At 47.8% G+C, this 26,934-nt stretch overlaps 1 protein-coding gene across 8 annotated transcripts in view; it reads left to right on the top strand.

The window, feature by feature from the left end:
• Positions 1 to 25,569, top strand: part of LOC137361949 (adhesive plaque matrix protein-like) — a 94,346-nt gene extending 68,777 nt beyond the window's left edge. For 7 of the 8 annotated variants that reach the window (XM_068026532.1, XM_068026538.1, XM_068026539.1 and 4 more), the window contains 4 exons: positions 9,599 to 9,622; positions 15,302 to 15,325; positions 23,485 to 23,513; positions 25,411 to 25,469. In XM_068026532.1, the coding sequence (XP_067882633.1) occupies positions 9,599 to 9,622; positions 15,302 to 15,325; positions 23,485 to 23,513 (77 nt within the window). In that variant the 3' untranslated portion in view covers positions 25,411 to 25,469. Of the gene's footprint in view, positions 1 to 9,598; positions 9,623 to 15,301; positions 15,326 to 23,484; positions 23,514 to 25,410 lie in introns of all 8 variants that reach the window. The other variant, XM_068026536.1, reaches the window with a different exon arrangement.
• Positions 25,570 to 26,934: the final 1,365 nt, after the last annotated feature.

Raw genomic sequence — 26,934 nt, 5'->3', positions numbered from 1 at the left:
TATGGGATCTTGGACTTCATAAATGGAGGCACTGAGTACAAAAGCAGGGAAGTTATGCTGAACCTTTATAAAGCTGTGGTTAGGTCCCACTGGAGTATTGTGTCCAGTTCTGGTCACCACACTTCAGGAAGGATATGAGGGTCCTTGAGAAGGTGGAGAGGAGATTTACCAGAATAGTTCCAGAGATGGAGGATTTTAGTTGCAAGGTTAGGTTGGAAAAGCTGGGTTTGTTCTTCTTGGAATAAAGGAGATTGAGGGGAGATTTAATAGAAGTGTACAAGATTATGAAGAGTTAGATAAATTAGACAAGGAAAAACTTCCCTTTAACCAATGGTATAAGAACTAGGGGACAGAGTGTAGGTTTTGGGAAAAAGATGAGGTTGGAATATGAGGAATTTTTTTTTTTACACAGTGGGTGGTATTGACCTGGAACTTGCTGTCCACAAGGGTGGTAGAAGCAGAGACAATCAATGAGTTCAAGAGGAAGCTGGATGGCCACTTCAGAGAGAGAGGCTTGCAGGGCTACGGGGATCGAATGGGAGAGTGGGATTGATTCGATAGCTCCGTGGAGAGCTGGCATGGACTCAATGGGCCAAATGGCCTCCTTCCGTGCCGTAAAAAGACATCTACCATATCAAGCCCCCTTCATCATTTTGAAGACCTCTATCAGGTCACCTCTCAGCCTTGTCTATTCAGTTGTTCCTGATAGTTAGAACCCAGGGGTGTCCAAACCTTTCACATGGAGGATGGGGCGAACCACAGAGCACCAGGAAAATTTCAGAAAGATAAACGCATAAAAAATATATCTATTAATCAAAACAACAACAAACTTGCATTTTTGTGAGGAAGCTTTAACTGAGAAGACTAATTGACTGATGTACTTTCTCGTCATTATGTTGAACACTGATTTAGTGACATAGCTGGCATTGTTTTTGCTTGCATAAGTACTCAATCTCTGCCCTCACACTTGATGTAGCGATGTGGAGTATTCCTCACAGATGTCCATCTGTCACGAGTGATCTCTCCCCCACCTCTCTGTCTGTCTCTCTCTTCCCCCTCGCTCTGTCTGTCTTTCTCTCCTCCCTCTCTCTGTGTCTGTCTCTCTCTCTCCTCTCTTCGTCTCTCTCTACCCCCCATTGGTCTTTCTCTCACCCCCCTCAACCTGTTTTTTGCTCCCCCCTTCTCTGTCTCTCTCTCCCCCCCACCTCTCTCCGTCTGTCTGTCTCTCCCTCCCCCCACCCCCATCTGTCTCTCCCCACCCTCACCCCGCCCCCCCCCCCCCGCCCCCATCTGTCACTCTAAGTCTGCTCTCTCCGTCTCCCTGCTCTCGGTCTGTCTGTCCACCCCGTCTATCTCTCTCCCCATCCCTTCCACCTCAATCTGTCACTCTCTTTCACCCCATCGCTGCCTGTCTCTCTCTGCCCTCATCTCTGCCCGTCTCCCCCCAACCCATCTCTGCCCGTCTCCCCCCAACCCATCTCTGCCTATCTCCCACCTCATCTCTGCCTGTCTCCCCCACCCCATCTCTACCTGTCACTCTCTTTTCCCCAATCTCTACCTCTCACTCTCTTTCCCCCATCTCTGCCTGTCTCTCTCTCTCTCCCCATCTCCCTCTCTGTCTCTCTCTCTTTCCCCCCATCTCTGCCTGTCTTCCCCCACCCCCATCTCTGCCTGTCTCCCCCTAACCCATCTCTGCCTATCTCCCCCCACCTCATCTCTGCCCGTCTCCCCCCACCCCATCTCTATCTGTCACTCTCTTTCCCCCCACCTCTGCCTGTCATCCCCCACCCCCATCTCTGCCTGTCTCCCCCTAACCCATCTCTGCCTGTCTCCCCACACCTCTTCTCTGCCCGTCTCTCCCCACCTCATCTCGATCTGTCACTCTCTTTCCCCCAATCTCTATCTGTCACTCTCCCCCCATCTCTCTCTGTCTCTCTCTCCCCCCCATCTCTGCCTGTCTCTCTCTCTCCCTCCATCTCTGCCTGTCTCCCCCCACCACATCTCTGCCTGTCTCCCCCCACCTCATCTCTGCCCGTCTCTCCCCACCCCATCTCTATCTGTCACTCTCTTTCCCCCAATCTCTATCTGTCACTCTCTCCCCCCATCTCTCTCTGTCTCTCTCTCCCCCCATCTCTCTCTGTCTCTCTCTCCCCCCATCTCTCTCTGTCTCTCTCTCCCCCCATCTCTCTCTGTCTCTCTCTCCCCCCATCTCTGCCTGTCTCTCTCTCCCCCCATCTCTGCCTGTCTCTCTCTCCCCCCATCTCTGCCTGTCTCCCCCCACCCCATCACTGCCTGTCTCCCCCCAACCTCATCTCTGCCCGTCTCTCCCCACCCCATCTCTATCTGTCACTCTCTTTCCCCCAATCTCTATCTGTCACTCTCTCCCCCCATCTCTCTCTGTCTCTCTCTCCCCCCATCTCTCTCTGTCTCTCTCTCCCCCCATCTCTGCCTGTCTCTCTCTCCCCCCATCTCTCTCTGTCTCTCTCTCCCCCCATCTCTGCCTGTCTCCCCCCACCCCATCTCTGCCTGACTCCCCCCACCCCATCTCTGCCTTTCTCTCTCTCTCCCCCCATCTCTGCCTGTCTCGCCCCACCACATCTCTGCCTGTCTCCCCCCACCTCATCTCTGCCCGTCTCTCCCCACCCCATCTCTATCTGTCACTCTCTTTCCCCCAATCTCTATCTGTCACTCTCTCCCCCCATCTCTCTCTGTCTCTCTCTCCCCCCATCTCTCTCTGTCTCTCTCTCCCCCCATCTCTCTCTGTCTCTCTCTCCCCCCATCTCTGCCTGACTCCCCCCACCCCATCTCTGCCTTTCTCTCTCTCTCCCCCCATCTCTGCCTGACTCCCCCCACCCCATCTCTGCCTTTCTCTCTCTCTCCCCCCATCTCTGCCTGTCTCGCCCCACCACATCTCTGCCTGTCTCCCCCCACCTCATCTCTGCCCGTCTCTCCCCACCCCATCTCTATCTGTCACTCTCTTTCCCCCAATCTCTATCTGTCGCTCTCTCCCCCCCCCCATCTCTCTCTGTCTCTCTCTCCCCCCATCTCTCTCTGTCTCTCTCTCTCCCCCATCTCTCTCTGTCTCTCTCACTCTCCCCCATCTCTCTCTGTCTCTCTCTCTCTCATCTCTGCCTGTCTCCCCCCACCCCATCTCTGCCTGTCTCGCCCCACCCCATCTCTGCCTGTCTCCCCCCAACCTCATCTCTGCCCGTCTCTCCCCACCCCAATCTCTATCTATCACTCTCTTTCCCCCAATCTCTATCTATCACTCTCTTTCCCCCAATCTCTATCTGTCACTCTCTTTCCCCCAACCTCTCTCTGTCTCTCTCTCCCCCCATCTCTGCCTGTCTCTCTCTCTCCCCCCATCTCTGCCTGTCTCTCTCTCTCCCCCCATCTCTGCCTGTCTCTCTCTCTCCCTATCTCTGCCTGTCTTCCCCCACCTCATCACTGCCAGTCTCTCCCCACCCCATTTCTGCCTGTCTTCCCCCACCTCATCTCTGCCTGTCTCTCCCCACCCCATCTCTGCCTGTCTTCCCCCACCCCATCTCTGCCTGACTCCCCCCACCCCATCTCTGCCTGTCTCCACCCCCCCCATCTCTGCCTGTCTCCCCCCACCCCATCTCTGCCTGTCTTCCCCCACCCCATCTCTGCCTGTCTTCCCCCCACCCCATCTCTGCCTGACTCCCCCCACCCCATCTCTGCCTGTCTTGCCTCACTCCATCTCTGCCTGTCTCCCCCCACCTCATCTCTGCCCGTCTCTCGCCACCCCATCTCTATCTGTCAATCTCTTTCCCCCAATCTCTGTCTGTCTCTCTCTCCCCCCATCTCTCTCTGTCTCTCTCTCCCCCCATCTCTCTCTGTCTCTCTCTCCCCCCATCTCTCTCTGTCTCTCTCTCCCCCCATCTCTGCCTGTCTCTCCCCACCCCATCACTGCCAGTCTCTCCCCACCCCATTTCTGCCTGTCTCCCCCCACCCCATCTCTGCCTGTCTCCCCCCACCCCATCTCTGCCTGTCTCTCCCCACCCCATCTCTGCACGTCTCCCCCCCACCCCATCTCTGCCCGTCTCCCCCCCACCCCATCTCTGCCCGTCTCCCCCCCACCCCATCTCTGCCCGTCTCCCCCCCACCCCATCTCTGCCCGTCTCTTCCACCCCATCTGTATCTGTCACTCTCCTTCCCCCCATCTCTGTCACTCTCTCTCCCTCCCCTCTGTCTGTGTCTCTCTCCCCCTCTCTCTGTCTGTCTCACTCCCCCCACCGACTGTCTCTTCCTCTCTCCCTCCCCCCCCCCACATCTGTCGCTCTCTCCCCTCTCTCTGTCTCTCCCACCCTTCTCTGTCTGTCTCTCTCCTTCCCGCCTGTATGTCTCTCTCCCCCTTCTCTCTGTCTGTCTCTCTCCCCCCAGCCTTTCTGTCTGCTGTCTGTCTGCCCCCCCTCTCTGTCTGACTCTCTCTGCGCCCCCCCACCCCCGCTCTTATTGTCTGCCTTTCTCCCCCACCTCTGTCTGTCTCTCCCCCACCCCCACCACGATCCCGTCTGTCTCTTATTTTGATAGCTCATAGTTCTGTTGTCCCCTGCAGGTGGAAACACCTTCTCTACATCTACCTTATCAAACCCCCTTCATCATTTTAAAGACGACAATAAGGTTATCACTCAGCTTTCTCTTTTCTAGAGAAAAGATCCCCAGTCTGTTTAGTTGTTCCTCATAGTTAACCTTTCAGTTCTCGTATCATACAAGTAAATATTTTTACACCTCACATATCTCTATATCATTTTCATAATATGGAGACCAGAATACTATGCAGTGCTCCAAGTGTAGTCTAACCAAGGTATATGGAGACCAGAACTGAGGACAGCTTTGAAAGTGTGATCTAACCAAGGGATATAGCGACCAGAACTGTGCACAGTGTTCCCAGTGTGGTCTAACCCAGGGATATGGAGAGCGGAACTGTGCACAGTGCTCCCAGTGTGGTCTAACCGAGGGATATGGAGAGTGGAACTGTGCACAGTGCTCCCAGTGTGGTCTAACCGAGGGATATGGAGACTGGAACTGTGCACAGTGCTCCCAGTGTGGTCTAACCGAGGGATATGGAGAGCGGAACTGTGCACAGTGCCCCGAGTGTGGTCTAACCCAGGGATATGGAGAGTGGAACTGTGCACAGTGCTCCCAGTGTGGTCTAACCGAGGGATATGGAGAGTGGAACTGTGCACAGTGCTCCCAGTGTGGTCCAACTGAGAAATATGGAGAGTGGAACTGTGCACAGTGCTCCCAGTGTGGTCTAACTGAGGGATATGGAGAGTGGAACTCTGCACAGTGCTCCCAGTGTGGTCTAACCGAGGGATATGGAGAGCGGAACTGTGCACAGTGCTCCCAGTGTGGTCTAACTGAGGGATATGGAGAGTGGAACTGTGCACAGTGCTCCCAGTGTGGTCTAACCGAGGGATATGGAGACTGGAACTGTGCACAGTGCTCCCAGTGTGGTCTAACCGAGAGATATGGAGAGTGGAACTGTGCACAGTGCTCCCAGTGTGGTCTAACCCAGGGATATGGAGAGTGGAACTGTGCACAGTGCTCCCAGTGTGGTCTAACCCAGGGATATGGAGAGTGGAACTGTGCACAGTGCTCCCAGTGTGGTCTAACCGAGGGATATGGAGAGCGGAACTGTGCACAGTGCACCCAGTGTGGTCTAACCGAGGGATATGGAGAGTGGAACTGTGCACAGTGCTCCCAGTGTGGTCTAACCGAGGGATATGGAGACTGGAACTGTGCACAGTGCTCCCAGTGTGGTCCAACTGAGAAATATGGAGAGTGGAACTGTGCACAGTGCTCCCAGTGTGGTCTAACTGAGGGATATGGAGAGTGGAACTGTGCACAGTGCTCCCAGTGTGGTCTAACCGAGGGATATGGAGAGCGGAACTGTGCACAGTGCTCCCAGTGTGGTCTAACTGAGGGATATGGAGAGTGGAACTGTGCACAGTGCTCCCAGTGTGGTCTAACCGAGGGATATGGAGACTGGAACTGTGCACAGTGCTCCCAGTGTGGTCTAACCGAGAGATATGGAGAGTGGAACTGTGCACAGTGCTCCCAGTGTGGTCTAACCCAGGGATATGGAGAGTGGAACTGTGCATAGTGCTCCCAGTGTGGTCTAACCCAGGGATATGGAGAGTGGAACTGTGCACAGTGCTCCCAGTGTGGTCTAACCGAGGGATATGGAGAGCGGAACTGTGCACAGTGCACCCAGTGTGGTCTAACCGAGGGCTATGGAGAGCGGAACTGTGCACAGTGCTCCGAGTGTGGTCTAACCGAGGGATATGGAGACTGGAACTGTGCACAGTGCTCCCAGTGTGGTCTAACCGAGGGATATGGAGACTGGAACTGTGCACAGTGCTCCCAGTGTGGTCTAACTGAGGGATATGGAGAGGGGAACTGTGCACAGTGCTCCCAGTGTGGTCTAACCGAGGGATATGGAGAGCGGAACTGTGCACAGTGCTCCCAGTGTGGTCTAACCGAGGGATATGGAGAGCGGAACTGTGCACAGTGCACCCAGTGTGGTCTAACCGAGGGATATGGAGACTGGAACTGTGCACAGTGCTCCCAGTGTGGTCTAACCGAGGGATATGGAGACTGGAACTGTGCACAGTGCTCCCAGTGTGGTCTAACCGAGGGATATGGAGACTGGAACTGTGCACAGTGCTCCCAGTGTGGTCTAACCGAGGGATATGGAGACTGGAACTGTGCACAGTGCTCCGAGTGTGGTCTAACCGAGGGATACGGAGAGTGGAACTGTGCACAGTGCTCCGAGTGTGGTCTAACCGAGGGATACGGAGAGTGGAACTGTGCACAGTGCTCCGAGTGTTGACTAACCGAGGGATACGGAGAGTGGAACTGTGCACAGTGCTCCGAGTGTGGTCTAACTGAGGGATATGGAGAGCGGAACTGTGCACAGTGCTCCGAGTGTGGTCTAACCGAGGGATACGGAGAGTGGAACTGTGCACAGTGCTCCCAGTGTGGACTACATTTCGTCTACATTTTGATCAATCAATTGTACATAGTAAGAAGCCAAAGCTCCAATTATTGCCCATTCGAAGTTTCACCGAAAGATCGAGCATTATAAGGCACTAGAAGTCAACCATACAATGTTAGGATAGAGTCATACGTAGACTAGACAGCCAAGGAGTGTCAGCCTTCCTTCTAGAATAGTAGTGAAACAATCAGACTGTTTGTGGATACTTTCACGGTCATGTTCTCCTGTTGCCAGCTCACGGTTTATTATTGACATTTTGACATTGTGTGAAATGGCGACATCGCACATCGTGTTGCTGGCTTAAGTTGAGGTTGTTGAATTGCTCATTGAAAATCCTGAGTGGATATGGTCTCCTGGTAAGAGCTCCTCCTCACCCGCCCCCCCTCCTCCCTCCCTCTTTAAGCAGCTTATTCTCTTCTGTGTCACCTCTACTCATTTTTCCTGTCGAGCTACAAGCCAAGGTGGACAGAACTGTAGCACCCACACGCAGCGAGTGGTTAAGGTCTGGAACACGCTGCCTGAGAACATGGTGGAGGCAGGTTCAATTGAAGCATTGAAAAAGGAATTAGACAGTTATATGAAGAGGAAGAATGTGCTGGGTTACCGTGAGAAGGCAGGGGGATGGAACTGAGGGAGTTGCTCTTTCTGAGAGCCAGTGCGGACACGATGGGCCAAATGGACTCCTTCTGCGCTGTAACAATTCTGTGATAAATAGAAAATGCCAGAAATACTAGCAGCTCAGGCAGCATCTCTGGAGAGAAAAGCAGAGGTAACGTTTCAGGTCGATGGCCTTTCATCAGAACTGCTGTACCTTGCAGTTAATAGATTGGACTGCTCCAGCCTATAACACAGGTAACTGTTTTAGAATTAGAATTAGAATATTACAGCGCAGTACAGGCCCTTCGGCCCTCGATGTTGCGCCGATCATCTGACCTACACTATTCCATTTACATCCATATGTCTATCCAATGACCACTTAAATGCCCTTAAAGTTGGCGAGTCTACTACTGTTGCAGGCAGGGCATTCCACGCCCCTACTACTCTCTGCGTAAAGAAACTACCTCTGACATCTGTCCTATATCTTTCACCCCTCAACTTAAAGCTATGTCCCCTCGTGTTTGCCATCCTCATCCGAGGAAAAAGACTCTCACTATCCACCCTATCTAACCCTCTGATTATCTTGTATGTCTCTATTAAGTCACCTCTCCTCCTCCTTCTCTCTAACGAAAACAACTCCAAGTCCCTCAGCCTTTCCTCGTAAGACCTTCCTTCCATACCAGGCAACATCCTAGTAAATCTCCTCTGCACCCTTTCCAAAGCTTCGACATCCTTCCTATAATGCGGTGACCAGAACTGCACGCAATACTCCAGGTGCGGCCTCACCAGAGTTTTGTACAGCTGCATCATGACCCCGTGGCTCTGAAACTCGATCCCCCTACTAATAAAGGCTAACACACCATATGCCTTCTTAACAGCCCTATTAACCTGGGTAGCAACTTTCAGGGATTTATGTACCTGGATACCAAGATCTCTCTGCTCATCTACACTACCAAGAATCTTCCCATTAGCCCAGTACTCTGCATTGCTGTTACTCCTTCCAAAGTGAATCACCTCACACTTCTCCGCATTAAACTCCATTTGCCATCTCTCAGCCCAGCTCTGCAGCCTATCTATGTCCCTCTGTACCCTACAACACCCTTCGACACTATCCACAACTCCACCGACCTTCGTGTCATCCGCAAATTTACTAACCCACCCTTCTGCACCCTCATCCAGGTCGTTTATAAAAATGACAAACAGCAGTGGCCCCAAAACAGAACCTTGCGGTACACCATTAGTAACTAAACTCCAGGATGAACATTTGCCATCAACCACCACCCTCTGGAACAGAATATAAACATCCATAGACATTCCCCTGCACACTACTTTAGTCACCTCTTCAAAAAATCCAATCAGGTTCACCAGGTATGACCTACCCTTTACAAATCCATGCTGCCTCTCCCTGATCAGCAGAACATTTTCCAGGACTATCCTCAATTATAAACTCACAAAATTCCATGACAGCAGATAGCGGAGTGACTCGTGCAATTTTCCTGAATCGAGAGAACGTTGGAAGAATATAGTTATGGAATCAACAATGCTGTTACTGACTTCCTTGAAACCATCCAGGGAATTTGTTACTCCCTAGTTCCATTACTTACATCTTTACTGTTATTTTTCTTAACATTAGTTTTGGTGAGACCCTGTCCCTTAGTCAACACTAGTTTCCTTGGAGTATAGGACATGCTATCCCATTCCTCTACTGTAAATACAAAGTAATTGTTCTACATATCCGTCATTTCCTTATTTTCCTTTACACCATCATCAAATTTCAGGCACACCCACATGACTGAAAGAAGTTTATGGTTGTTGTATTTTACAGCACTCCCTCGTTTTTCCCCCAAATGATGTTGGGAAAGGGAATTCTTGAAACAATTCGATCTAGATTGTGTAACAGTTGAATGGCCTTTTCTACCCTTCAGGAATCATATACTGATATATCTTGCTGTTAATTTAAATGTTTTCTATCCACAGATAGCCATAATGACTTTTACAATGGTAAGGATTTTAATGACTTTCATTAACATTCCAAACACATCCGCACCAATTAATCTTTGCATTGTATTGTCAGGTTAACACAGCAACCATGTTGTATAAGGTAGAGATAACCAATGAGATAGGAACATAAGAACAGGAGTGACCGGAGTCATACCAAGCACAAAGGAAGATAGTTGTGGTCTTTGGAGGGCCAATAATCCTAGCACCAGGAGATCGCTGCAGGAGTTCCTCAGGGTAGTGTCCTAAGCCCAACCAAAGGTCAGTTCAATTTGCAACTCCTCAGAACCATGCAGCAACACTTGGACAACATTCAGGCTTGGGCTGATAAGTAGCAAGTAACACTCATGCTTACACAGCCTATTCATCTCCCCTTGATGTTCAACAGCATTCTTTTTCTTCTTCTTCTTTGGCCTCCTTGTCTCGAGAGACAATGGGTAAGCGCCTGGAGGTGGTCAGTGGTTTGTGAAGCAGCGCCTGGAGTGGCTATAAAGGCCAATTCTAGAGTGACAGACTCTTCCACAGGCGCTACGGGTAAATTTGTTTGTCGGGGCTGTTACACAGTTGGCTCTCGCCTTGCGCTTCTGTCTTTTTTCCTGCCAACTGCTAAGTCTCTTCGACCCGCCACACTTTAGCCCCGCCTTTATGGCTGTCCGCCAGCTCTGGCGATCTCTGGCAACTGATTCCCACGACTTGTGATCAATGTCACAGGACTTCATGTCGCGTTTGCAGACGTCTTTGCAGCGGAGACATGAACGGCCGGTGGGTCTGATACCAGTGGCGAGCTCGCTGTACAATGTGTCCTTGGGGATCCTGCCATCTTCCGTGCGGCTCACATGGCCAAGCTATCTCAAGCGCCACTGGCTCAGTAGTGTGTATATGCTGGGGATGTTGGCCGCCTCGAGGATTCCTGCCACCTGATGCCAAAGATTCTCCGGAGGCAGCATAGATGGAATGAATTGAGACGTAGCTCTTGGCTGACATACGTTGTCCAAGCCTTGCTGCTGTAGAGCAAAGTACTGAAGACACAGGCTTGATACACTTGGACTTTTGTGTTCTGTGTCAGTGCGCCATTTTCCCACACTATCTGAGTGAGGCAGAGCAGCGGACGCCTTTCCCATGCGCTTGTTGATTTCTGCATCGAGAGACAGGTTACTGGTGATAGTTGAGCCTAGGTAGGTGAACTCTTGAACCATTTCCAGAGCGTGGTCGCCGATATTGATGGATGGAGCATTTCTGACGTCCTGTCCCATGATGTTAGTTTTCTTGAGGCTGATGGTTAGGCAAAATTTGTTGCAGGCAGCCGCAATCCTGTCAATGAGACTCTGCAGACACTCTTCAGTGTGAGATGTTAAAGCAGCATCGTCAGCAAAGAGGAGTTCCCTGATGAGGACTTTCCGTACTTTGGTCTTCGCTCTTAGACGGGCAAGGTTGAACAACCTGCCATCTGATCTTGTGTGGAGGAAAATTCAACCGCATTACCATCGCTAAATCCTCCCCACCTATCAACATCCTGGGGTCAACATGGACCAGAACATTAACTGGACCAGCTAATATACTGTGGCTGGGAAATCTGTGGTGAGTGGCTCACCTCCTGACTCCACAAAGCCTTTCTATCATTGCAGCAATCTCTTCCCTCGCTTCCCGTAATATCCTTGGGTATATCCCGTCTGGCCCCGGGGACTTATCTGTCCTCATATCATTCAAAATTTCCAGCACATCCTCCCTCTTAACCTCAACCTGTTCGAGCATATCAGCCTGTTCCACGCTGTCCTCACAAACGACCAGGTCCCTCTCACTAATGAATACTGAAGCAAAGTATTCATTTATGACCTCCCCTACCTCCTCCGACTCCAGGCACAAGTTCCCTCCACTATCCCTGATCGGCCCTACCCTCACTCTGGCCATCCTCTTGTTCCTCACATAAGTATAGAACGCCTTGGGATTTTTCTTAATCCTATCCGCCAAGACATTTTCATGTCCCCTTCTAGCTCTCCTAAGTCCATTCTTCAGTTCCTTCCTGGCTACCTTGTAACCCTCCAGAGCCCTGTCTGATCCTTACTTCCTCAACCTTAAGTAAGCTTCCTTCTTCATCTTGACTAGCTGTTCCACATCTCTAGTCATCCAAGTTTCCTTCACCCTACCATCCCTTCCCTGCCTCATCGGGACAAACCTATCCAGCAGTCGCAGCAAGTGCTCCCTAAACAACCTCCACATTTCTGTCGTGCATTTCTGAGAACATCTGTTCCCAATTTATGCTCCCCAGTTCCTACCTAATAGCATTATAATTCCCCCTCCCCCAATTAAATATTTTCCCATCCCGTCTGCTCCTGTCCCTCTCCATGACTATAGTAAAGGTCAGGGAGTCGTGATCACTATCACCGAAATGCTCTCCCACCGATAGATCTGCCACCTGGCCTGGTTCGTTGCCAAGCACCAAGTCCAACATAGTCTCCCCTCTAGTCGGCCTATCTACATATTGAGTCAGGAAACCTTCCTGGACACACCTGACAAAAACTGCTCCATCCAAACTATTTGCACTAAGGAGGTTCCAATCAATATTAGGGAAGTTGAAGTCACCCATGACAACAACCCTGTTACTTCTGCACCTTTCCAAAATCTGCCTCCCAATCTGTTCCTCCGTGTCTCTGTTGCTATTGGGGGGTCTATAGAGAACTCCCAACAAAGTGACTGCTCCTTTCCTGTTTCTGACTTCCACCCATAATGACTCAGTAGACAAACCCACCTCGACGACCTCCCTTTCTGCAGCTGTGATACTATCACTGATTAGCAATGCCACTCCCCCACCTTTTTTACCTCCCTCCCTATTCCTTTTGAAACATCTAATCCCGGAACATCCAACATCCATTCCTGCCCCTGTGATATCCACGTCTCCGTAATGGCCACCACATCGTAGCTCCAAGTACTGATCCATGCTCTAAGTTCATCACCCTTATTCCTGACACTTCTTGCGTTAAAATAGACACACTTCAACCCATCATACTGGCTGCAACTTTGCCCTGTCAACTGTCTAACCTTCCTCACAGACTCTCTGCACTCGGTATCTGCCTGTTCAACAGCTACCCCATCCACTGATCCGTAGCTCCGGTTCCCATCCCCCTGCCAAACTAGTTTAAATCCTCCTGAAGAGCTCTAGCAAACCTCCCGCCCAGGATATTGGTGCCCCTCAGATGCAACCCGTCCTTCTTGTACAGGTCCCACCTTCCCCAGAAGGTATCCCAATGATCCACAGATCTGAATCCCTCCCTCCTACACCAGTTCTGTCGCCACGTGTTCAGTTGCACTCGCTGTTTGTTTCTAGCCTCACTAACACGTGGCACCGGTAACAATCCTGAGAATACTACTCGGCTCGTCCTGCCTTTCAGCTTCCAACTAACTCCCTATATTCGCTTTTCAGGTCCTCATCCCTTTTCCTAGCTATGTCATTGGTACCGATATGTACCACGACCTCTGGCTGCTCCCCCTCCCCCTTAAGAATCCTGTAGACTCGGTCTGAGACATCCCTGACCCTGGCACCCGGGAGGCAACATACCATCCGGGAGTCTCGTTCGCGACCACAGAATCTCCTGTCTGTTCCTCTAACCACTGAATCTCCTATCACTATCGCTCTCCCTTCTGAGCCACTGGGCCAGGCTCAGTGCCAGAGACCTGGCCAATGTGGCTTTCCCCTGGTAGGTCGTCCCCCTCAACCGTATCCAAAACGGTATACTTATTATTCAGGGGGACGGCCACAGGGGATCCCTGCACTGTGCGCCTATTCCCTTTCCCTCCCCTGATGGTCATCCAGCTACCTTTATCCTGTATTATCCTTAATACCTTTGGTTAACAAAAATCTATCAGACTCAAACTTAAAATTAACAGCTGATCTAGCATCACTTGCCATTTGCGGAAGAGGGTTCCAAATTTCTACCACCCTTTTGTGTGTAGGAGCGTTTCCTAAATTCACTCTTGAAAGGTCTGACTATCATTTCTAGGCTATGCTGCCTAGTCTGAGACTCCCCAACCAGCAGAAATAGTTTCCCCCAAGTTACCCTATTTGTTCCCCTTAATATTTTGAAAACTTCAATCAAATCATGCTTTAACCTTTGAAATCCCAGGGAACACGACCCGAGTTTGTGTTATCTGTCCTCGTAATTTAACCCTTGGAGACCGGGTAACATTCTGGTAAATTTATGCTCTACTCCCACCAAAGCCAATATATCCTTTCTGAGGCGTGGTGCTCATATGATCACAGTAACTCCAGGTGTGATCCTTGTATTGCTGAAACATGACTTCACCCCTTTGGAGTCTAGCCTTTTCGATACAAAGGCCAACATTCCATTGGCCTTTTTGATTATTTTCTGTACCTGACATTTTAATGCACTATGGACCTGGACTCCCAAGTCGCTTTGGACCTCCACTATTTCCACCTTTTCACCATTTAGAAAGTACCCTGCTCTGTATGTTTTCTGCCCAAACTACATGACCTTATATTTGCCGAAAATGAAATCCATTTGCCACAGTTTTGCCCATTCAATTAATCAATATTTCTTTGTAAATGTATGCTTCCATCTATTTGGCTTACAAAGCCACTTTATCATCATATCATCAGCAAATCTGGATATGTAGCTCTCTATCCCATGTTATGCCCCGGTGAGAAAGGGGTCAAAGGTTCCCTCTCAGCCTTCACCCGGCCTTACCGTAACAGGGTTTACTTTTTAACACACTGTGTTTTTAGCTCCCCCTTAGTGAATCCTTTTTTTTTAATTCATTCATGGGATGTGGGCGTCACTGGCTAGGCCCTAACTGCCCCTTGAGAAGGTGGTGGTGAGCTGCCTTCTTGAACCACTGCAGTCCATGTGGGGTAGGTAGACCCACAGTGCTGTTAGGAAGGGAGTTCCAGGATTTTGACCCAGTGACAGTGAAGGAATGGCGATATAGTTCCAAGCCAGGATGGTGTGTGGCTCGGAGGGGAACTTGCAGGTGGTGGTGTTCCCATGCGTCTGCTGCTCTTGTCCTTCTAGTTGGTAGAGGTCGCGGGTTTGGAAGGTGCTGTCGAAGGATCCTTGGTGCGTTGCTGCAGTGCATCTTGTAGATGGTACACACTGCTGCCACTGTGTGTCGGTGGTGGAGGGAGTGAATGTTTGTAGATGGTGTGCCAATCAAGCGGGCTGCTTTGTCCTGGATGGTGTCGAGCTTCTTGAGTGTTGTTGGAGCTGCACCCTTCCAGGCAAGTGGAGAGTATTCCATCACACTCCTGACTTGTGCCTTGTAGATGGTGGACAGGCTTTGGGGAGTCAGGAAGTGAGTAACTCACCTCAGGATTCCTAGCCTCTGACCTGCTCTTGTAGCCACGGTATTTATATGGCTACTCCAGTTCAGTTCCCCAGGAACTGCTCTTTTTGATATATATTAGTGAATAACCTGGCCTACAGTATGTAGCACAGAACTTCAAAGTTTGCAGATGTTTCCATTTGTACATTCCTCTTCTTCATTTCGACTCAAAGGTACCCGAGTTACTGATTAAACCTACACAAGTACAAGTTTGTTGTGTTTTAGAAAGACCTACAGCAATCTGTAATCTGTGTCATTGTGAATCACACCTCACACAATGTGTCGAACATTTTGATTTCCAATTGATTGACAACAGACAATGTTAACACAACTCTGTTTGTTTCACAGATGGGGGTGACTACATCGATAATGGTAATTTCATTCATTCAGAGTTTTTATTATCTTGTGATACTACTGACTTCAATCTCTAGGAGGGGTATTTGCAGACCCTGTCAGTACAATCCTTCCACAATATCCAAGGTCAAAACCCCTTCACTCATTCCCCTCTTATTTATTTCTACTCACGAGTTAACAAATGACTAGAAACTCCTGCTGCTGACATTAGTGGCCAAACAGTGAAAGTATGTCTGTGATTATCCTCAGTCTGTACTTCACAGGAGGTGTTAACCTGTGGAAATGAACAGGTTAACACCTGTGTTATGTAATGGGTGGACAGATGTCACCTGAACTCATTAATCATCTGTCCCCCAACATCATCAACAGGAATTTCTGGACCCAGAACTCTACTTGCTCAGATCATCGGAGCAGTGTTCAGTTCCCAGTTCCCCCAATCCCAGTGTTGATCCAGTGGCTTTCCAACACTAACTTCCAATTATAAGGCAAAGAAACTAGCCAAACAGGTTTTCATAGGTTTCAAGAAAAAAGGGTGAACCTTATTAAACTTGAGCTCTAATTCGGTTAACGCCTACAGATACGCAATGCGCCCACGCGAGCATGCATACGCAATACACGCATGCAGATAGAGACAGAAAAGAGAAGAAATAAAGTGGAAAAGTTTGAGGCAATATCTGAAGATAGTTTTGGTTACTGATCTTTGAGCTCGCTGTAAAGTCCTTGATTTTAGGTAGGTCTTGCTTTTCGTTGGGGCCCTGTATTCTTCTTGAACCTTGTTCGATGTAGGAGACGTTTCTCTCTTGAAGTTCATGTGTTCTCAGTGGGTCCAGAGGCTTCTGAGAAAGAGATGGGAGCAGACAGGATAGGTCTTCTCACTCCAGCAGCAAACAGTCTTTCTGAGTTCAAAAACTCTGTGGCTAGTTCAGAAAAACCCTAGACCAGCCAGTTAGTCATATGACTAGCTGGCTTAACCATTCTGTGGATTGTATCACCTTAGCAGTCTTTGGAATGCTCTTCCTTACACCTTCAGTGTCTGGTGATCAAAATCCATTGTGGGTTGAATGTGTCAGGGAATGGTCCTTTTGTCTCCACAAGCACTGTCTGTTAGTATGCAAATGTTTTTCAGTTAATTGTCTGGCAGCCCTTGTAACAGACCTTCTCTTCTTCCCAGCAAGTTTAAAATCAATGTTCATATGACAAAATTAATATGCCTCGTTCTTGGCAGATGGGGGCCTGCATGGCACCCATCATCTAAGCCATTAATAAATAGTTGAGGCCCCCAACACAGATCCCTGCGGGACACTATTAATCACATCCTGCCAATTAGAGTACCGGCCCATTATCCCTGCTCCCAGTTTCCTGCCGCTCAGCCATTTCCTAGCCAGGTCAATAATTCGCCTTCAATTCCATTAGCTTTAACTTTAGCTAACAGCACAGGTTGTTCTGACGGACTTCTTCAAATATCTTCTGGAAGTCCATACATATAACATCCCATAGACATTTCCCACCCACTACTTTAGATCTAAAGGAATGATTCCCAAATGGAGAGATATTTGGAAGATTATAGTTATGGCATCTGAAATGGTCTCACATACTTCTTTTAAAACCCTGGCATAGGACCCATCTGGTCCTGGGGATTTAATACTCTTTAGTGCCATGTTTTCTTCATTACTATTGTTTTTCTTATGTTAATTTTGGTGAGACCCTATCCCTTAATCAATATTAGTTTCCTTGGGATGTCTGGCATGCTGATGCGGAATAATTATTGAACATCTCCTCCATTTCCTTATTTTCATTGACAATATGACCAGTTTGCTCCTGATCACCCTCTTCCTCCTAATGTAATTGTAAAAATTTTTGTCTTGATTTTGATATCCTTTGGAAATTTCTTTTCATATTCCCTTTTTGTACCCCTTCCTATTTGCTTTGTCGCCCTTTGCTATTCTTTATATCTTTCCCAGTCGCCAGGATCTATGCTATTTTTTGCACTTATGTAAGCTTTTCCTTTATGTTTTCTGTTGCCTCTTAACTCTTTGGTCATCCATGGCTGTATTTTTTTGGTAAGTCGAGCTCTTGCCCTTTAGGGGTAGAAACTGATTCTGTATGACCTTAAATTATTCATTGAACACCCCTCATTGATCGTCTATCATTTTCCCCATTAACAGATTTGTCCAGTTTACTGTGGACAGTCTCTATCTCATCCCATTAAAGCCAATTTACCTAAATTTGGAATCTTAGGAGCTGTCTCATGTTTCTCTCTTTCAAACACTACAATGAACTTAATTATATTATGATTGCTGTTTGATAAATATTCACACACCATTAGACTGTTAACCAAATCTGGCTCATTATTATTATTAAATCTAATATGACCAACCATCTTGCTGGTTTGGGATATACTGTTGCAGAAAACTACCCTGAACACACTCAAGAAATTTGCTCCTACCACTGCCATACTATACTTCCCCTCCCATTCCCTTTGGACAGCCTCCTTCTCCAAGATGCCATGGTCAGCACTCTGACTGCCTATACGATGGTCTTTATCCTTATTCTCACAGGTAGCAAGTACGTTGTCCCTGTTGGATAGGATCAGTTTCTGCAGGTCCTCTTTCTCCATCTCACCTGGGTTCCCCTTACTCTGTAAAATATAGATCACACCAACCCCATTCTGAATATGCACGCTCTACAAGGTGTGATCAAGGTCTGGAGCAACCTGTCCAGATACTCCTCCCCCTCCCTTATGTGTCGGAGTGTCTCCATCTCAATGACTGAGCTGGAGAGATCCAAGGCAGACACATGTGACATTCACGTTCGCTCAGGGCAGTCTTGCTGTCCACAAACTCCCACATACTGCAGTCCAGACATATAACCTGCTCTAAAAGCAAAATACTGCAGATGCTGGAAATCTGAAATAAAAACAAGAAATGCTGGAAATATTCAGCAGGTCTGGCAGCATCTGTGGAGAGAGAAGCAGAGCTAACGTTTCAGGTCAGTGACCCTTCTTCAGGTGAACCTGCCAGGCCTGCTGAGTATTTCCAGCATTTCTTGTTTTTATTCCATTGCTCTGTACGTTGCACCATGTGACTCTAATGACTAAACATTTATTCATTAAAGCCGCCCATTTGGTGACTCCGCTAAAATATTACAGAGAATTCTTCTGCATCAAGGGTGTAAAGGATTTGTAGACTGGTATTCATCTCGCCTTGAAGGTGGGAAGACAACAGAGAAGGTAACTTATGGGGTCAATGGAAATTTTAAGCAGCAAAGCGAAGAGATAATTTTACTGACATAAGTTTGAAATTGATAGAAATGGTAACAGAGGTGATACTGGGAGAGGTAATACCTGAAACAATAGTCAGACTTCAAATGTGTGTTAAATGGTTAACTGGCCTTTTCCCTCCATTAAGACTGCTGTCATGTTCTACACGGTAGATTACCACGAATACGGCGCTTTAACTGATTATATGTACTTTCCATGGTGTTGGTTGAAGACGAAAGGGTGGGTCAGGAAACTTGGGAAATCAAGTGCATTAAGAGGTCAATATTGGCCCGCAACAGTGAGGTAATCCTGCCACTTTATAAATCATTGGAATGAAAGCATTTAGAATTCTGTGGTGGTACGAATGAGGTGGGAGGAGTGCACTGTCTTTTCTAGTTCCACTTCTCCACAGGTCACAACATATAGTTAAATGTTTACCCAGTTACCAATACTGTCAATCATAGACTTTACTCTTTATCACAGAATAAAATACACCAACCAGGTTTCATTAACAAACAACAAAATTATCAATTTATTATCAAACAAGACTTGTCCAGCAACAAAGCAAAGCATTAACACACAGATTGAAATATGAAAGTTCCCTTTTTAAATTCCCCCAAACACACACATACACACAGACACTGAAAAAAATACAGACATTCTCTCTGTGGAGGTCTGTTACAAAAAAATGAGAAGATACGGAAGGAAGTCAGTTGTCCCTTTAGGTCTGGCGTCCGGGTGTATTGAGACGGGTCATCGGGATCTTTTCAGAAGCAATTCTGGAAATGTTGAGAAATCGTCTGGTAGGCTTTCCAGGACATGTGGCATCAGGAGTTGCAGCCAACACACACTTAAGTCGCAGGGTTTTCCCAAATACAGGAGGAAAGAAGACCTGACACACTGGCCTTCTCAGGGTCTCTTAGAAAGTTGCAGGCAAAATGAGCTGTTTTCTTTTTCCTTGGCAGGCAAACCACCAACTGTCTTCAAAACAGTTCACAGCCCAACTCAGCTGGAAACAATAACCAAATCCCAAACAGAAAGTCAACCTCCTGACCTCCATAAACCTTGACATGTAGCTTCTCTGTAAACATCTTTCCCAGGTCACTAAGGTTTATGTTGTTTATTGAGCATAAAGCACATAATTTCCAGCAAAGATTGTTTTCAAACAACATCTCAAATGTCCTTTCAGGGAACTTCAGTCAAAAAAAAAATCCATGGAATCTTTTCAGTTTTAAAACACAAGTCTTCAAAAAAAAAATGGAAACACTCTTGTAACAGTGTACATTTCTGGTCACTACAGTACCAAACAGCAATTGATAGGAAAAGGAAGCATCAAGAATAATTGACAGGGTGGAGGGATTGGATTATATGGAGTGATTTGTATAAATTGGGCATGTCCTCACTAGAAAAGAGAAGTTTGAGAGATGATATCAGTCCTTTTAGAATTCTATAAACAGCAATCATAACGTCGACCATGCTGACCAGTTTCACCTTGTCCAGACCTGCACTTGGCAGGGGGTTAAATTCAAAACTACTCTGTGGAAACAATGTCTGGAATTCTCTCAGTAGGTCAGTAGCCCTGTCACTGGGGCTGAAAGCAGGGCTTGACTACCCCTGCCCCCCACGGGCGGGCAGTGGGATCCTGCGAGGCATTTTACCAGAGGTGGCCAATTAAGAGGCCGCGACCATGACCGCCGTCCAATTGGGGTCAGTGGCCCGGCAGCTTGGCAGCCTCAGCACCACCACCAATAGAGGTGGCCACTGCTGATAAGAGGCTGCAAGAAGGAGAGGGTCAAAGACAAGGTCAGTTTATTTACATGCTGCCCCGGGTTGGGGGGTTTGGGGAGGTATACCCTTCCAGCAGCAGTGCTGTCGTCACAGCTGAGGTCATTGTCGCCGGGGGAGGGGGAGGGGGAGCCTCAGTGCACCACGGAGCGGCCATAAAGGAGGGCCCCACCCCTGGGAACCCACGAGAGTTTACCTGCTGGACTCCCTATGCAGTGGCAGCGTTGCCCCCTGATGCCAGTGGGGGCGGAAAGCGGCTCTTAATTGAGCAATTAACTGGCTTTGCTGGCCACCCTGTGAGCACTCCCGCTGCTGAGATGCCAGCCACTGGTAAAGTCCCAGGGTGGCTTCTGCCACCATTTTACAAGGCCCCCTGCCTCCCAGCCTGTCTCCAGGTTCCTGGGAAAATCCAACCCAATATCTCGGTGAGCGACTGTGGAACAGACTTCTCAGGGGGATGGTGGGAGCAGTTAGTTTTGATTAATTCAATGCACATTGGATAGATTTCTTTCAGAAAATAACATTTTAGTATACAGAATATGAGGAATTTGATGCATAACACATGGTAAGGATAGCATGGCTTGGGAGGGAAAAGGTAACTTTGAAAATGAACCGGGGGCGGATTTTGATCCGTGTGGTGACAGTGATATCAGCTGTGGCAAGTGATGAGTGGAAACCTTAAATTTGCCTCTTAGCTGAGGGTTAATGGAGAAACCTTGAGTACCGAACTTTATCAAGGACACAGTCCTCTCTTTACAATTTGGAGTTTATAACAGAGAGGCAATTTGTTTCTTGTGTAAAGGATTTGTACACTGGTATCCACACTCCCCACCCCAGCAGAATCTCAAAGCTTTCAAGCAGGTGAAACAATGGAGGTCAATGAACAGTTTTAAGGGTGAACTCAGTGACTTTTGGGACATTTCAGGTCTTTTTCCGAATGACAGGCAGTGACTAGTGGGGTACCGCAGGGATCGGTGCTAGGACCCCAGCTATTCACAATATATATTAATGATTTAGATGAGGGAACTACTAAATGTAATATTTCCAAATTTGTAGATGACACAAAACTGGATGGGAGGGGAAGTTGTGAGGAGGATGCAGAGAGGCTTCAGGGTGATTTGGACAAGTTGAGTGAGTGGGCTAATGCATGGCAGATGCAGTATAATGTGGATAAATGTGAGGTTATCCACTTTGGTAGCAAAAACAGGAAGGCAGATTATTATCTGAATGGCTATAAACTGAGAGAGGGGAATATGCAGCGAGACCTGGGTGTTCTCGTACACCAGTCGCTGAAGGTAAGCATGTAGGTGGAACAGGCGGTAAAAAAGGCAAATGGTATGTTGGCCTTCATAGCGAGAAGATTTGAGTACAGGAGCAGGGATGTCTTGCTGCAATTATACAGGGCCTTGGTGAGGCCACACCTGGAATATTGTGTACAGTTTTGGTCTCCTTATCTGAGGAAGGATGTTCTTGCTACAGAGGGAGTGCAGCGAAGGTTTACCAGACTGATTCCTGGGATGGAGGGACTGACGTATGAGGAAAGATTGAGTCGGTTAGGATTATGTTCACTGGAGTTCAGAAGAGTGAGGGGGGGATCTCATAGAAACCTAGAAAATTCTAACAGGACTTGACAGGGTAGATGCAGGAAGGATGTTCCCGATGGTGGGGGAATCCAGAACCAGGGGTCATGCTCTAAGGATACGGGATTGAGATGAGGAGAACTGTCTTCACCCAGAGAGTGGTGAGCCTGCGGAATTCGCTACCACAGAAAGCAGTTGAGGCCAAAACATTATGTTTTCAGGAAGGAGTTAGATATAGCTCTTGGGTCTAAAGGGATCAAAGGATATGGGGAGAAAGCGGGAACAGGCTACTGAGTTGGATGATCAGCCATGATCATAATGAATGGCGCAGCAGGCTCGAAGGGCCGAATGGCCTACTGCTGCTCCTATTTTCTATGTCTCTGTTTGTGCTTTATGGAGATATTAATAGTGCTCCCTGATTTTAACTGCAGGAAGAGGAATGCTTGAAATAGTAGTTCGACCTAGACTGCTTGTGATGTACTTCGTTGAAGGCCCAGCCCAGCAGTGGAGTCTGACCCCACAATGCTTTAAGGCAACCTGCCACTCACCTGCCAGATTTAACTTATGAATTTAATACTTTGAATTGATTTGGTGTTTAAATCTTAGCTGCAAGTTAATGGGGAAACCTCGAGCACAGAACTCCAACAAGGGCAAGGTCTATTTCCATCCCTCACCTTACTGTCATCCATTCACTGGTTTCCAAATAATCTAACTGTGCTTACTGTGAATTGCAGAAAGGAACAGTAAGCATTCAGCTCCCAGTTCCTGCGCTGAAAATAAAGATATGAAATTCGAGGGAAGAAAGGCTGAAGATTAATGGATCATCTTTAGTCCAGTAAAAGGGCCCCGGTTATCCTGCGGTCAATAAACTTATATTCTAACAGCAATTTGTTTTTATATAGTGCCTTTACCATACAAAATCACCCCAAGGTGCTTCATATATAAAATATGACACTGAGCCACATATGGAGATATTATGACAGGTGACCAAAAACAAGGTCAAAGTGGTAGGTCTTATCAAGCATCTTAAAGGAAGAAAGAGAGGTGGAGAGGTTTGGGGAGCAAATTCCAGAGCTTACAGATCAGATAATCTAAGAAGAATAATTCAACGTACTTGGTCAGAAAGCTGGGCCTGAAATTGCCCAGTGTGGTACCAATGACCAAAAATCTAGTGTTTCTCCAGTAAATCGTTGACCCCACTAAAAATGATGGAGTCGGTTGATCTTCTGCCGTGTGTAAAGGAAACACCCCCCTCTCAGAATCTCACAGCTCTCAAGCAGGCACAAACAAGAGAGAAAGAAACTCGCGGGGTCTATGTGCACTTTTCAAGATGAGCGCTGTACGTACTTCCGCTGAAAAAAGTTTGAGGTTGGTGTGAAATACTAAGAGCGCTCCCTTAGTTTTCCCCCAGGTGCTGGTGGGAGAAAACTGCTTGAAACAGTGGTCAGACATAGACAGTGTGCCAGATTTAAAGGGTTAAATCACCTATTCTCCATCAAGACCCTTATGCTGATATACCTTTATGTATTAACATTCACCATTTGTATCCACAGACGGTTCGGGTATGTCGCATATGAAATAGGTATGGATTTAAACCACCATCATATAACATTCAGAGCACTTTCCCACAAATAAGCCTTATTGTTGTATTGTCATGTTCCCTCATCGACACTTTTTTTGCCCAAGGTCATCGACCTGAAACATTAACTCAGTTTCTCTCTCCACAGACGCCTCCTGACCTGCTGAGTATTTCCAGCATTTTCTAATTTTTATTTCAGATTTTCAGCATCTGCAGTTAAAATGAAGCTTTCACTGTTACAGATACTCTGGCTTTTTTACTTCCGTTTTTTTTAAAAAAACGGAATTCAAATTCATAAACTGCCGTGGTGGAATTTGAATGCCAGCTCAGATTATTAATCCAGGCTGCTGGATTACCCAATATAAATTAAAAACAGAAAGTGCTGGAAATACTCATACTCTGTGGAGAGAGAAACAGAGTTAACGTTTCAGGTCAGTGACATTTCATCAGAACTGGCCAAGGTTAGAAAAGTAACATAAAAGTTCGGTAACATAACCACTATACCACCACACCTGATGCTTTTTCTCAACATTAGGTTAGTCTCAAGCAATCAAATAACTGCTCTAATGGCAAGTGTACACAACCCCGACCAATTCTTGCACAATGCAGTCCCACACATGATAACAACGTGCCAGTTGATCTGTTTATTCCCCAGTTGCTGTTGGCTCAGGATCGAGTAGTGGGCAGGCCGCTGGGGAGAAAACGCCTGTGTTTTTTTTTTCCAAATAGTCCCATGATATATTCTGTGGCTTTCTAGCAAGGCAGATGGGACCTTGATTTAACCTTCGTACCTCCCACAGTTAATCAGCTCCTCAGCATAGGCACTGGAAAGTGAACTAACACAACTGGGTTAAGTAGAGATGGATGGGGTTCTAACAGCCTTCCAACACAGTGGGGAAGAGTACCCCCAACGGGGACAAGCTGCTACTCAACTACGTGGAGCCCCCTACGCTACTGTCAGCTTGGTTCAGCTGTTGACACTGCCCCCCTGCCCCACTCCAGAGACTCGAGCACCAAAATCTAGGTCGACACTCCTGCCCGGAGCGTACTGAGGGAGCACTGCACTGTTGGAGGTGTCGTCTTTAGGACGAGATGCTAAACTGAGGCCCTGTCTGCCCTCTCATATGGGCCTAAAAGGAGCCAATGGAACTATTTGGAGGAAGAGCAGGGGGAAGTTCTCCCAGTTGTTCTGGGGCCAATATTTATTCCTCAACCCCTGTCATGAAAGAACAGATTACCTGGCCATTTGTGGGAGCTTGCTGTGCGCAAATTGGCAGCTGTGTTTCCTACATTACAACAGTGGCTATGCTTCCAAAGTACTTCAACAGCTATAAAGAACTTTGGGACATTGAGAGGTCATGAAAGGTGCCGTGGAAATGCAAATTTTTCTTTCACTGGAAGGGGAGGAGGGAGATCTTCTGGCATCACACCAACATTTCTCCCTGCACCAAACACCCGAAACAGATTTCTCTCCTGAAATGCTTTTGACTGGATCAAGGGGAATGATCTTGCTTCTTTTCAGCACTTTTCTCATCTAAAAGAGTTTAATTTGATATGATGTCATTGCTAAGTATAAAGAAATAATCTACTCGACCTGGGGAGAGCTATTCTAGAAAATAAGGCCAATCTAGCTTTTCCTGGAAGACATCTGATATGATCTATTCCATATTGCTCATTTCTGTTTGGAAAATGTTTGTCACATTTAACTTTTAACCCTCAACCAGCCAGATTAACTGGTCATTTATTACATACGCTGTTTTGTGAGTCCGCGGTGCGGGCAACCAACAGCTGGTATCAGGAGAGGAAGGGAGACAACGCGAGTGAGGGAGACACATTCAGTCAGCTGAGAAATCGGAATTCGAAACAAGGACGTCTAATGCATTTGTGTAATGTTTTTCAGGAAAGTTCCAAGACGACTGATTTGTGATCGCCAGCTTCAGCTATGAATGTTCTTTCTGGATGCAATTTGGTGCAGATATAGCTGCCTCTGCTCATCTCTTTTCACATTCACCTTCAAGGGAAATCACTATTCTTTCTCTTCATCATCACAATTAAAACCTACAGGTGGAAGGAGAGGGCGGGCGAGGCGGGGGGGGGGGGGGTGGAGGGAGGGGAGGGCGTGGGTGGCGGGGTGCGTGCTTGACTCTACGTCAGTGATTGTTCCAATCTCAAATTAATAATTCCTCGAAAGGCACGACTGTTCATCACTGAGAAAGTAGCAGGGATAGCACCAGAACACAACTCAATGATGCAAGACCCTCAGTTTCACTGAAAACATCCCAACGTGCCCTAAATCATACCAACTGTTTGCATGTCCACCCACAGTGACCAGGAAATCTTCTCCTTGATGCTGCAGGGAACATGGTGGAATGGTTCCTGTAAAGGGGGGGCAACAATGTGATCGCCACTGGTGAGAATCCAACGTGTCTGTAACCCCATCACTAAATAAATATGGCAAGTAACCAAGATGTTTCAAGACTGAATTGGGAACTCTTCTGTTGATAAGACCCTCACAAAACGTTTGAGAATCTCACATTAACTACACCCCATAGGAAGATTAGCGGTTGAAGACAGAACTGACCCAGAGGGGGATGTTAAGAGTAGGATTGACGAGAGAGCTGTGACCTCAATTCAGCCACGGAACCATCAGATATCAGACAGAACCTAGCATTCTGCTCGAGTTGAGCAGAGCCCTGTTAGATTCGGCTGCTCTGGGCTCCAGAGGGCTGAGTTGACCTTGGTGGGGTTTAATTCAGCTCCACTTGAATTGGGTCCAATTTGGTTTCAGTCGGGTCGGGTCGAGTTTCGCTCAAGTTAGGTTAGATTGAGTTTCAGCCGGATTGGGCTACAGGGACGTTGGGTTTCAGTTGGGCTCGGTTACGTTCAGTTGAGCTGAGTCGGATTTTATGTTCAGCTTCACTTGGGTCAAGTTTGGTTCATTCCATTTCAGTTGATGGGCGGCCCCCTTTCCGCGTGATTGACCAATAAATAATCGAAATCAGTTGAAGTGGTATTGTACGCTGTTGCTTACTTACAATGTAGTTGTGCAATTAATTGGATAATAAAAATGGATAAGACCACCAAACAACTGCCTCCTCCTTCTTCCTTGGGAATTCGCCACTCATAGATCCGCATTCCAACCCCATCAGCAGGATAAACTCGTATTGAGCTTTCAAAAGCCAAGCCGGTTACAAGTTGTAAATCACCTTACCTGTGGACCCTTTGTGCTGGCCTGCAATGTGAGGCCGCAGGATTCGGCCAGGGCTCGATGGCCTCGCTCTGCCGCGCAGTTCGCTTTTCCACTCTGGCACTTGAATCGAAGAGCGAAAACCCAAACTCTGTACGTTCTACCGCGCGCCCGCGACTGCGGCTACCGAACTCCTCCCCTTGCGCATCTCCCAAACTGCAGGCTAACTGCCGGGTA

Source organism: Heterodontus francisci, unplaced genomic scaffold (assembly GCF_036365525.1).
Source record: "Heterodontus francisci isolate sHetFra1 unplaced genomic scaffold, sHetFra1.hap1 HAP1_SCAFFOLD_323, whole genome shotgun sequence".
Lineage (NCBI taxonomy): Eukaryota > Metazoa > Chordata > Chondrichthyes > Heterodontiformes > Heterodontidae > Heterodontus > Heterodontus francisci.
This window is presented reverse-complemented; position numbering and strand designations above follow the sequence as displayed.